This window comes from Tamandua tetradactyla, chromosome 13, assembly GCF_023851605.1.
Source record: "Tamandua tetradactyla isolate mTamTet1 chromosome 13, mTamTet1.pri, whole genome shotgun sequence".
Taxonomy (NCBI): domain Eukaryota; kingdom Metazoa; phylum Chordata; class Mammalia; order Pilosa; family Myrmecophagidae; genus Tamandua; species Tamandua tetradactyla.
The window spans coordinates 20,437,558-20,451,208 of NC_135339.1; the positions used below are offsets into that span (position 1 = coordinate 20,437,558).

The following is a 13,651-nucleotide window of genomic DNA, read 5'->3' on the forward strand; positions in this document are numbered from 1 at the left end:
TACTGCTCTGAATTGCAGAGGTCACACCTCCAAGGGCACATGAGTGTTAGTAGAAACTATGAAGGTAGATGGGATTATTAGGGAAAGCAGTATAGACTGAGAAGAGGGGAGGCACTTGGCTGAATCTTGACACGTAATGTGGGTGAGCTGTAAAGAGATCATGCAAGACTGGCCAGGGAGGAAATCAGAAAACCACGTTGGTCACAAAAAAGGCAAGAAAAGATAATGTTTCAAACAGAACAGGTGAACCACACTTTCTAGTACCACTAAAAGGCCAAGTAATAAACACACCTAAAAAGCCCATTGGACAAGTCATATGGAGGTCACTGGAGGATGAAGCTGAAGCTGTAGTAATGAGGCCATGCCCACGCTAATCCGGACTGGAGTAAGTTGTTGACTAAATTGAAGGTAAAGAAATGCAGACTGTGGGAATGGATAACTCTTCTGAAAAGTTTGACACCTAAACCATCACAGAAAGGACCAAAGAGGGCTATGGGTACAGAGTGTGTGTTTAATGGGAGAGAACTGAGAGTTCTCTAAGTCTGACGGTAAAGCCTGAGTTGTGAAGAAGAAGATTTTACAAAATAAAGGAGGGTGAAACTGCTGTGGTCTCCATCACAGAGATGGAGGTGCTGGTAGGAGCTAGGAGGAAGGCAGTACACATTTAGGGCGGAATACATTGAAGTCTTTACTTTGGAGGACTGGTTTGATTTTGCTGTGTATGCCTGGAAAAGATTTCTCTTGGGAATTGCATGGATGTTTCTTTTGTTAGCAGATCAGAAGGTTCCCAATGAAGATGAAGTCATTGTCACGAACCATGAAGGTCACAAAGCATCTTCATCAGGCTTGAGGGCAAGTGGTCAGTGTTTCGTAAGGAGGGGGATTAGATGGCTCAGGCCAGGTCCTGGAGAACAGGCCAGGAGATGTTCTCAAAAGCCCTGAAGCACAGACATTAAGCTGGAGCTCTGTGACCTTCAGTGAGGGACGGCCACAATGAAGGTGAGGGAGGACTGTGGGGTCTGGAGAAGGACAGAGCATTCTGGTATTTTTTTCACTCTGTCCTTTCTGGAACATGCACTGTTAACCAACAAGTACCCACAAAGTGTTCACCTATATTTCGCCTTGTGGGAAATGGGGAGAAAGTAAAGCACAGCTGTTATAATCTTTGCATAGTACAACTGGAAAAATAAGACAAACACGTTTGAAATAAGAACAATAATTCAGCGAGAATTCTTGCAAGATTTCAAGGCAAGGGGTTGGTCAGGGAAAGCTTCTTGAAGGTGGCAGCACCTGAGCTGTGTGTTACCACACTGGATGTAGGTTAAATAGGATGCAGATAGGTGCTAAGTAGAGGAAAGGACAATGAGCTATATTTTTAATACTAAACTTAATATTTTCTCTATTAACAAGAATGTTTCATTAAAATAAAAACCAAAGAAACAAAAAATCATCTACAATTGAAGTACCAGGAGATAAATATGATTAACATCTTGGAAATTTTCCTTTCATTCTTGTAAGTATGTGATTGTAGGTGTATAGGTATGCATATATGCACAAGCAAATGCAAAGGTAACATGTCTCTTTTTACCTTAGTCTACTGTTTTCGAGATTGCTTTCTGGTTTTCTGATTTGGGCATTCATGGTTGTTTTATACTACAGACTTGTACAAAATGAAAATGAAATCCCCCCACAATCCTGCCTCCAGAGATGACCATATCTAGCCCCATCACAGAGAGTGGCCCCTAGTAGGTACACCAGTGACTCCGATGACAAATTTGTTGAATATTCAGTTGGACCAAAGACTCTACTAATAAAGAAAGAATGCTTCTTCAGGGTGTGAGCAAGCCCTTCACTTCCCAGGCTTAAGGGATGAGACATTTAGAGGCTGGTACTACTCCAAGCTTGAAATAAGCAAGGATAACGCTGCCACATTTCCATTTGGTATAAATTTCTTACCTCTCCAATTTCTTTTAGGCTCAGCAGTAATTCTACCTTATTCTGGAAGTGATGAGACTGCTCTTAGGTAAAGAATTAATGATTCTGGCTCAATCTCTGTCTGGAGGGAGACATAGCTGATCACAGGGTCCCAGGAACTACCAGAATTCAACACAAATTGTTCGTATAATGAAACTTCAAAGAAAGGACTATTTAGAGGACAGCATCAAAGAAACCAAACAGGTATGTGTAGTCACCCAGAGGCTAGCAAAAAGGAATAGCTGTTACCAGCTCTAGGATTGACGGGCCAAGGGGAGAAGGCAGGGTTAACAGAGACCAGTGAGAGCTGGGGCCAGGTGGACCATCTCCACTGAACAGGAAAGATGGAAGTAATGAGCACAGATGAGTCCTATAGAATCAAGAGGTCCTTGCAGTTAGTTCTGCAAACAGGATGAGGGCCAGGCCCTGGGTTGTACCAGAGCAGGGCCCAAACCTCGACTCAGATGAGGGAGTCCATAACTAGGTGGGACAGAAAACACAAAACCATCACCTCTTTTCATCTAAGCCACTGGTTCTCGAAGCATGGACAAGTAGCATCAGCAATACCTAAGAGCTAGTTAGAAATGCACATTCTTGGGCCTAATCCAGACATACTAAACCAGAAAGTCAGGAGGTAGGACCCAGCATAACAAGTCCTGTGGACTGAAGTTTGAGAACCACTGCTCCAAAAGAACAGGTTCCTGTGACAAAGATGGAAGGAGCAATACCGCCAAAGGCTGATCCAGACCAAGCCAAGGCAGGTGGTTGGCCACTCCTTCATCCCCCTTGCTGGAGAAAGTCTGGAATCTGGGAAACAGTGAGGCTCTTGTGAAAAATCAATGTCTAAAATAAGTTCTCTGAAGCTCTCACTGCATGTGGGCAAAAATAGCTGCTCTGGGACTCTGGGGGGGTATATTTTATAGTGATGGAGCCTCCATTACCAGCAGCCTCTGCCTCTGAGGACTCTGCCCTCACTCTGGCAAAAGAATGGACATGACCAGGACTCGGCTATTGCTAACACCACTGGGAGATGATGTATTTCTGCTAACGACATCTTCTGTTGCTACAGAGATGCTGCTCCAGCTTCCTTGTGTCCCGCTGAGAGTCTGGCAGCCTCCAGAAGATGTAATAGAGACCTGAGGACATTTGGAAGATGCACTACACAGGAAGGGTGTTTTCAATTTGATTTACCTTCCATCTCCTACAAGCCTCCAATGGTTAGTACCACACTGTATCACAAGCCCAGCACGGACCCAGAATGGGCCTGGGGGAGAGTAAATAACCCTTGTCAAGTGTACGAAGTGTGATTACATGGATGCTCGTGACTGGATCCACCAATGACAGGATAATTGAGAATTAACTTAAATACAGCAGGAGGGACTCGAGATGGAAATGGGTAAATGACATGGGGATATTTTATGGCTAGAGACTAATAGCTCCTCTCACCTACTGCCTGAAGGACAAATAGTTTGTGAATCAGTTCTTGGTAAGCTACTGACAGGCTTATGATGAAAGCAATTATTTGGGGGTTAAGTAAGACCTTAAGCTTTTCAGTGTAGTGGATAAAATATCCTGGAAGCTTTGGTTTTTATTGCAAAACATACTATGTACAAAGTTCCAATACCTCTAAAGTGTCAGACATAGACACATTTATCCACAGGCACTGACAACTATTGAAGGCACAATAATTATTTCAAATTGAGGTCATATTGGTGTTAACGAAACTTATACATACGCATGCATTTGTTTAATTCAACAAACGCATATTATGCACTGTACTAGCTCCCCAGGGCTGCCACAACAAGTTACCACCAACTTTGTTGCTTAAAACAACAAAAATGTTGTTTTCTCTCCGTTTTGGAGGCCAGAAGTCCAAAACCAAGGTGCTGGCAGGGTCACACTCCCTCTGAAGGTTCTAGGGGAGAATCGATCCTTGCCTCCTCCACTTTTCTGATGACTCCAGGTACTCCTGAGCTGGATGGTACATAACTCCAATCTTGTCTCTGTCTCCCCAGGGCCATCTCCCCCTCTTGTTTGTGTCCGTTTCTCTGTCTCCTCTTTATAAGGACTTTTAACTGGATTTAGGGCCACCTAGATAACTCAGGATGATCTCATCTTGACAGCCTTACTTAATTACATCTACAAAGACCCTTTCTCCACATAAGGTTACAGGATCTGGGTGGCCCTATCCTTTTCAACCCTATTGGGCCCCTATTCAACCCACTACAAGCATTTAACTCTGGACACCACAATGTTCTAGGGGTTTGTGATACATCAGCGAGAAAATGTAACAAAAGGCTTCCCTTTGTGGAGCTGAAATTCTAGCAGCGGGAGACAGACAACAATGAGCATAATCTATATATTAAATGCAATTTGTTCAAAAGTGACAAATGTTCTGGAAAAAGAAAAAGTAGGACAGATTTAAGCAGGGTCCTTGACCGCTGGGGTGAGGCTGGTGGGGAATAGTTTGCAGTACTGAGAAGAGTGGTTCACGTAAGCCATATTGAAAAGGTAAGATTTTAGAAAAGACCTCGAGTAAGCAAGGGAGCTTAGCCAAATGGTTATTTTAGAGAAGAGTCTCCATGGTAGAGCCAAGGCCCTAGGGCAGGAGTTTGCTCCAGGAATCCTACAAATAGTCAGAAAGGCAGTGTACTGAACAGATTGGGAAGGAGGAGTTTAGAAGGGAAGTCACAGAGGCCAGACAGGGGAGGGCCTTCCAGTGAAATGGGAAGTCAGAGAAGACTTAGAGAAGCAACCCGGAAACACACTCCTCCATCTTTCCAACCATTTACTCATCTACTCAATAATTCCGCCCACCTTTGTGACCCTGGTAGGAACCTGGAAGGAAACAGAAGGCACACTCAACCTAGAATTCTAAAAGAAGGAACTATCTGCAGGTATGTGGGCATCATGCAAGGAATCAATGGGGATGCTGAAGCACTAGGGCTAGGGACAGCAGAAATCCCTTCCGAAGTTACAGGAGTGGGGCAAAGGGCTGTCTGACATGAACAGCAGTATTAGATGAACACAGCCGGAACCATAGCCTGCAAGCAGGGAACAAGGGAAGAAACACCTCTACTTCTCCCTCCTCCAGCCTTTCCATCTGCTGGTACACAGCCAACCAGAAGCCAGGGGACAGTGCATCTGGGTGAGCGGGTTCAGAGCAGCAACAACCTGCCGGGACATAGAGCAAGGGAAAACTTAGACCTGGACTGACAAGCAGGGAACAGACAAGACAAAAAAGTCAAGTGCATTCTTGGAGATTCTGTGGAGGGGAAGAGAGACATAGCTCCTGCCCACAGGAGAGCTTTCAATCTACTGGTGAGACAGATGTTAAACAAACACATCAAAAAATTTTTAAAGCAGGCAGCTCGTGGAAGAAATTCAATACTTGGAAAAAGGGACTGCTACTGGGTGAATTTCCCATTTTATAGCTTTTAGCCTAAAGGCAGATACCAGCCTGCACAATGTTAAGCTGGCTAAAACTCTGATAGAAAACACAGGATCATTTTAGCTAGGATAGTTAGAAGACAGGTATAAACATCCACTAAACTGGGGCTGGGAGGCATGAACTTATGAATACACTGTCCCAAGGTGCTCCCACAACTAAAAGGGCTATAAAAGTGTTTATGAACTTCAGGAAGTGTATGAGAATGAAACAGACACCATTATGCTGTCCTTGTTCAAAACCTGTGCACACATACCCTTTGTTGGAAATACTGAAAAGAAGTAGCCACTGCGTTCTGCTATACTGGAACTTGTGGTCTGAAAGATGCACAATTAGAACAAACAATGAGCCTGAGGTAACAAACCCCAGGACCAAATTACACCGAGGTGGCAGAGGATGAAAACATAAATCAGTTCAAAAAGGTGCACACCAGTACTTCTTAAACAATCTGTACTGAAGAGCAACTTGCTGTTGTTGTTTTGCAATAAATTTCAAATCTGTCACAGACTGACACTTTTGTAAAATAAAAAATGATGATCTAGGATGTCCAACTTCCACCTGGAATACAGAAAGCTGGAAAGAATGTCACCCATGTACCACCAACAAGAAAAAGCTGGATAATTGGCAAAGTCATAACTGCTCTTGATTCCATCAGAAAAGCAAGACAGTGGGAGGAACACGGGGCCTCTGCACAAGGGATGTAAGAAGAATTCAGCTAAAAATTTCAATGGATTGCTAAGGTCGTAGCATACGCTAGCATGGAGCTGCGGGAGCTGCGGACAGAAGGCAGTTCACACTCACTCTTCTCCAAGGACCTCACTGTGCCCCTACAGAGAAAGAAAGGGGATAGGACTGGGGTCCAGGGAAAGCTGCTCTTAACTGTATAAGCCTAAAGGAAGGGGGTACTATTGAAAAGCCCATTATGCAGCACTAGCAGCAGAAATTTACATTCTTTACGCATGCACATGGAATATTCTCTAAAACAGACTACATTAGAGGCCATAAACAAACCTCCACAAATTTGACAGAATATAAATTATATAACATGTTATCAGACCATAGCAAAAATAAGCTAGTAATCAATAGAGGAAGAAATCTGGAATGCTGCCAAATAAATAGAAATTAAACAGCATAGATCTAAAGGACACATGGGTCAAAGAGGAATTCACAAGGAAGTGCAGAAAGTATTTTAATTGAATGAAAATGAAAACAAAACAAAATTTATGGGATACAGCTGTTGCAGTGCTCAGAGGGAAATTTATAGCACTAAAACACTTGTAGGTCTTAGAAAAGAAGAGAAGTATCAAGTCAATAATCTAAGTTTCTCCCTTAAACAACCAGAGAAAGAAAAACAAATTAAATACAAAGCGAGTAGAATAAAGAAATAAAGATTAAAGTAGAAATTAATAACATCCAGAAGAAAACTATAAAAAATCAGTATCAAAATCTGGTTTTATGACAAGATCAATATAATTGATATCCCTCTAGTTAGAGTGAACAAGAAAAGAAGGCAGAAGACACAAATCACCAATGTCAGGAATGGAAGAGGGGACATCAATACAGATATTCCAAATATTAAAAGTATAATAAAGAAGATTACAAATTTTAGGTACCAAAATTCAACAACTTAGATGAAACTGATAAATTCCTCTGAAGACACAGGTTACCAAATCTTACTGCAAAAAGAGAAATTGATAACCTTAACAAACCTATATTAATTAAAGAAACTGAATTTATAGTTAAAAATCTTTGGCAACACCTATAATAATGAAATCAACAACAAAATCCAACGTGCAGAAAGCTCTACTAGTGAATTCTTCCAAATATATAAGAAGAGAATGATACCAATTCTATATAAACTCTTCCAGAATATAGAAGACAAGGGAACACATTAACTTTTGAAGTCCTTATCCCAACAACAAAATGAGACAAAAATATTACAAGAAAAGAAAATGACAGACTAGCATCCGTTTTGAAAATTGATGGAAAAATCCTCAACAAAATATTAGCAAATCAAATCCAGCAATATATTAAAAGTACAATACATCTTGAGCAAGTAGGGGTTACCCTGGGAATGCAAAGCTGGTTCAACATTGTTGTGGTTTTCAGCTTCTAAAACAAATACCATGCACTTGGGTTCACATTAAACATAGGGACTTATTGGCTCACAGTTTTGCAGGCAGGAAAAGAGCAAAATCAAGGCATTATCAAGGCAATGCTTTCTGCAAAGACTGTGGCACTCTGGGGCTGGCTCTTGGTGATCCTGGGTCCTTGACTTTTCTGTCATGTGGCAATGCACATAGTGGCCTCTCCTGGCTTCTCTGGGTTCCATTAACACCAACTTCTTTCCTTGCCTTTCTCTCTGTGTCTGAATTTCATTTTGCTTACCAAGGACTCTAGTAATAGAATAGAAACCCATCCTGATTCAGTTGGGCCACCCCTTAACCGAAGAAACCTCATCAAAAGGTCCTGTTTAAAATGGGTTCACACCCTTAGGAATGGATTAAGATTAAGAAATTATTTTTCTGGGGCACACAGATCCAAACCACCACAACATTAAAAAATCAATCAATGTAAATCATCATATCACAGACTAAAGAAGACATACTGTACACTGACTGCAGAAGATGAAAAATACACATATGACAAAATTCAAAATCATTTATGACCAAAAATCTGAACAAACTAGAGACAGAAAGGAATCTTCGCAATCTGATAAAGGTCATCTATACAAAAACCTAGCTAACTGAATGCTCAGCTATGACAGGTTGATTTCCCTTTGAGAGAGGGTCAAAGGAAAGAGATCTGCTGGCATGATTCCTTTTCTATAGCCTAGTGTGAAACCATGGTATAAAGGTGCTGGGGTTCAAGGTGCTGTGGTTCCATGCACGGCAGTTTGAAGCTGTGGAATAAGGCAATAAACAGAAATAAGGACAAACAGATAGGTAAGAAGGAAAAAAAAATGCTCCTGTTAGTAGATAACGTGATTGTCTACATCAAAAATCTGAAATAATTTACAAAAACACTCCTAGAAATAATAAGTGAGCTTAGCAAAGTAACAAGAAACAATGGTCTATCTACAAGCTAGTAATAGATATGGAGAAATCAAAATTTAGGAAATAGTACCATTTATAATGGCATGAAATACAGAAAGTATTTATGTATAAATCAAACAAAATATGAGAAAGATTTACAGGCTGAAAAGTACAAAACATCAGAGCAAGAAATCAAAGAATACCTAAATGAATGGAGAGGGAAACCTTGTTCATGAAATGGGAGTCAATAATGTTAAGATGCCAATTCTCACCAAAAAGCTATATACATTCAAAATAAACCCAAGTCTCAACATCTAAAAGATACAAACCAATAAACTGATGCTATAATTTATAGGGAAAGAAAAAGGAACTTGAATAGCCAAGACAATTTTGAAAAAGTACCAAGTTAGAGGACGTACACTACCTGACTTTAAGACTTACTGTGATGCTACAGTAATCAAGACAGTGTAATACTGGTGAAAGGATAGGCTCATAAGTCAATGAAGAAGAAGAGAATCCAGAGATAAACTCCAAGTACATTGCAAATTGATTTTTGACAAAGATACAAATGTGATTAAATGGAGAAAGTACCAAACTGTGCATATTCATACAAGCCCATGGAATTCTTCACTAAAAAAGGTGAAATTTACTGTATATAAATTAGTCTCCATTAAACAAGACATTTGCTAAGTAAAGAAAGTCAGTGGAAGAATAATAAAGATCACATCTTCTCATTTATATGTAAAACTGAGGGGGTGTGCAGGCACACGTAAAATACAGATTGATTTTAACAGTAGTTACTGCTGTTAAAATAAGCATGTAACATTTTTATATAAAGATAGTTTCTAAAATGAATTATTAGATATAACAGGAATGTTATATTACTTTGACATTTTCTGAACACTTACTCTCAATTTCTGTTCTTGTTTCATGGATCTTTAATAGTGGCAGACTGGCACCAGTCTATGGACAACTTTGAGTGGTATTGCTATACATAGTTTCCTGAACAAAAGACGAAACATAGTTTAATAATTAAAAATAAATATTAAAAAAGAGAGAAGATGGTTACAAATCATATCTCCTATAAGGGCTTAATATTCAGAATACATAAAGAACTCCTACAACTTAACAACAAAATGGCAAGAAACCCAATTTAAAAATGGGTGAAGGGAGTGCACAGGTGGTTCAGTGGTAGAATGCATGCCTTACATGTGGGAGACCCAGGTTTGATTCCTGGACCATGCACCCCTACCAAAAAAACAAGGAAATTGGTGAAGGATTTCCACAGACAATTTTCCAAAGAAGATATACAAATGGCCAATAAGCACATGAAAAGATGTTCAACATCATTAGCCATTAGGGAAATGGAAATCAAAATCGCAATCACAATAGGATACTACTTTGTAATCACAGGGATAGTGATTAATTTAAAAATGGAAAATAAGCACTGGAGAGTATGCAGAGAAACTGAAGCCTTTATGCATCGTTGCTAAGAATATAATGGCTCTGAAAAAACAAAGAATTACCAAGGGCCCCAGAATTTCGAATCCTAGGTGTATAACCAATGTTAACAGCAGCAATATTTGTGTTGGCCAAAAGGTAGAAACAACACAAGTGCCCATCAACTGAGGAATAGATGAACAAAATTTGGTATATACATGCACTGGAATATTATTCAGACATAAAAGAAATGAAGTTTTGAGTCACACTACAACATGAATGAACCTTAGAAACACTGTGCTGAGGAAAGAAGCAAGGCACATAAGGAGAAACATTGCATGGTTTCAGTTATATGAAATATGTAGAAGAAACAAATTCTTAGAGACAGAAAGTAGATTAGAGGTAATCAGGGCCTGGGGGAAGGGGGCCTGGGGAATTATTGGCTAAAAGCCACAGACTTCAATTCAGAGTGACGAAAACGTTTCAGTAATAGATGATGGTGACAGTAGCGTTACACTGTGAATGTAATAAATGCCACTGAATTTTATGCATAGAAATGGTTAAAAGAGCAAATTTTATGTTATATGTACATTACAACAAAATACAAAAAATGTTTAATAATGAGAAATATTAGAACATGTTATATGAAATAATATGTAATAAATTGATCTAGTACATTTCAGTATATACAGCAGTCTTATGCAAAAAAGATTATAAAAGAATATGAAAAATATGATTCTGTTTCATAAACGTATATCTTTCACTATCTACATATATATTTAAAGCGAAAGATGTATATATGCGCACACAGAAAAAATCTGAAATTTAATATATCAAAATATGACTAGTTATTTTTAGATGGGTTTATAACTTTTCTTTTTCTTGGTCTTTATTTTCTAACTTTTCTACCACATGCATGTGTTACTCATACAATGAAAATAAAAAGGTCTGTATTTAGTTGGTCAAGGGCACCAAGACATTTGGAATACATCTTTCCATTTCAGAAACCAAACTCATCAGAGAACTGTAGGTCCTTTCACAATGTCACTGGGAGTTCCATGAGGCCAAATTCTGTGCAGCCTGCTTTCAAAAGTACTGTTTAGTTCAAACACATATTTACTACATTCCTACTGTATCTGAGCTATTGTACCAGATGCCACAGAGTACACAAAAATGCGTAAGACATTCTGTGGCTTCAAAGACCTCCAAGCATTTGGGGTGGGTGGAGAGAGGTGGAGCTCCCCAAAAGGTCTACGGAAGGGAAAACTGAAGATGAGTCATCAACATTGGGGAACATAATGAGAGGATGAGGGACATGAAGATATTCTAACAACAGGGAACAGCAGAAGTGAAAGCATCAGGTGGGGGTTAATAGGCAACCCTAAGACCTGTGCGCCAAGATGAGGGTACATGCATGCAGCTGCACTGTAAAGGTGGGTGGAGGCCACATTACAAGGACCAGTAAGGGTCAAGATGAGAAGGGGACTTGTTAAGCACTAGGAAAGCACTGAAGACTCTTGGAGGGAAGAATGGTGCACCAGAGCCATCTTACATCATGCTTTGAACTGACTATGTAAGTGGACGTGTGGTGCCCAAGGGGTTGGTTTAGGGAGAATCTCAAAGGGGTGGGGCTGGTTATTTGAGGGAGGAGGTATTTGGGATTTTAACCAGGGCAGGATCAGTGGAATGAGGAGATAAAAGGAGAGGCCCTGGAATATATCAGCTGTCCAACCATGGCAACTGAATATATATTCAGGATGACAAAGGAAGGAGAAGAAAAAGGTGGCTTGAAGTTGGAAGGGCAGGAGAGACATCCAGGTAGAGGTGGAGAACAATATGGAGAAACTAATAAAGGACCAGCAATGTGGTAAGAATGGTCTGAGTTCAGTGTGTGGATAGAAAACATGGATGGCTTTTTGGGGGAACCGAGGAAAGTTTCTCAAAGCAGGTGATATCTGAGGTGATTCTGACAAGGACAGATCTGTGGAGTGAGACATCAGTATTTCAGGGCCTACCGTATGACAGCGAAGGGTTTTGGTGGTTGGAAAGAGGGGTCATTTGTACAGTTTATGTTGAAAGAGAAGATGAGCTCACCATGAAAAAAGACATAAAGGTAAGCAGGGAGGAGAAGGGCAGCCAAAACAAGGGAAAATGGGGCCCTGCAGATGCAGGTATGAATTTAATGGGTGAAAGTCTGGCAGGTCCCGACAAAGAGGCAGAGGAGTATTCAGAGAGGTGGAAGGCCAAGGGAACAATGCAAGGACAGGTCAGTAAAAAAAAAAAAAAGGCCTCAGGAAAGAGGTAGGTTCTCATTCAGGACCAAGGAAAGTCTGTGAGTGGCAATATGTTACTCTCCAGTGACTTCAGGGACAGCAGTGTGAACACAGTAGCAGGGGAAGAAGCCAGACAAGGGCTGTGGGCAAGATGTGAGATAAAGAGATGAGTTGAGACTTCTGTCAAGTAAGGAAATGAACGAGAGGGAGAGATGGAGAGAGGGAAGAGTTTCAAGAAGGGACTGGAGTAGGTTGGTCAGATTAGGTGAGGCCTGCCCTCCTTCTTTCCCTTCCAAGAATTAATGAAACCTCTGTTTTCAGGTGGGAGAAGGGGCTAGTGACAAGGGAAAAGAGATAAAAGGAGTGCAGTGAATTCATCCAGGAGAGAGAGAGTTGCTGGAGGTAAGTCTGATAGAGACCAGGGGAGGACATCTCATCTTTGCCTACAGCCAAGCTTCCCAGACTTCCTCAGTTCATGTGTCCTCACCGAATCAGTAAATTTTTTTCATGGAATCTACAGATCAAAAGAAATCCCTAACAGTCAAAATTTTTTATGGAACTTATTAGGTATTTATGTCCTAATAACCTAGCAGCCACTTGACAAAAATAATACATGCAAATAGAAAGAAAACACATTTATTTTATTCTTCTATGCTCACACTTACTAAGGGGATGTGTGCAACTGTTGTAACTTCCCAAATCTTGACCTTGTTCTCCTTAAGCACCACCACTGCATTCCCTGTTCACTTCCATTTTTTGCACTGTACTTGCTTTTGATGACTGCAACTGACAAAAGAAAAACAAAAAACACAACTTTGCAAAGATAGGACATTATGGAAAGAAATGTATGATCTAAAGCTGAACCTGGGAACTACCCAAGCTGGGAGTTCTCACGGCGTGTGACATGTTGTGTATTGCTGGGTTTCTCTCAAACACTGAAAATATCCTCTAGCGCCCCTGAGGTTTGATGCGGCACTCTGGGGAGCCTCAGCACAGTTTGGGAATGACCGGGCTAAGGAGGAAGAAGGAGAGAAGGCTGATCCAGGGCGAGACTGTGCAGACGAGGGATACAGAGGATGCTTGCACCTTGTGGCCCAATTTCAGAAAAGTCTGGGTTGTCACCTGGGTGGTTCTCTAGGTACTGCAGCCCTTATGCCATCCTTGAACTTTCGTCATTAGGATCTAAGAGCCAGGGACTTGTGCTAAGCAGATCTTTCGCTGCGTTGCCTCTATAACTCAATTCGATTTCAGAATGACCAGTTCTTACCACCCCAGCTTACCTGCAGGGTATGAAAGTCCTCAAGTAATTAGCCACATAATTCCTAACCAGGGAAAATCATTTAAGCAAGCACGAGTTAAACATTGACCAAGGTTACGGGTTAACCTTCAGGGGAAAATGACCCTCGGCTGCCTGCATGCGGCCATACTGGGTCACAGGCCCCGGAAATGTCAACCCTCCACACCTCCCTCTTGAAATATGT

At 40.8% G+C, this 13,651-nt stretch overlaps 1 protein-coding gene across 20 annotated transcripts in view; it reads right to left on the reverse strand.

The window, feature by feature from the left end:
- Window positions 1-13,651, reverse strand: part of LRMDA (leucine rich melanocyte differentiation associated) — a 1,434,085-nt gene that overhangs the window by 525,907 nt on the left and 894,527 nt on the right. Inside the window, exon 9 of one of the 20 annotated variants that reach the window (XM_077124823.1) lies at window positions 12,678-12,956. The exons of the other annotated variants lie outside the window; for them this stretch is intronic. Within the exon in view, the coding sequence (XP_076980938.1) occupies window positions 12,888-12,956 (69 nt within the window). The 3' untranslated portion in view covers window positions 12,678-12,887. Of the gene's footprint in view, window positions 1-12,677; window positions 12,957-13,651 lie in introns of those variants that run through there. 20 annotated transcript variants of the gene reach the window in all.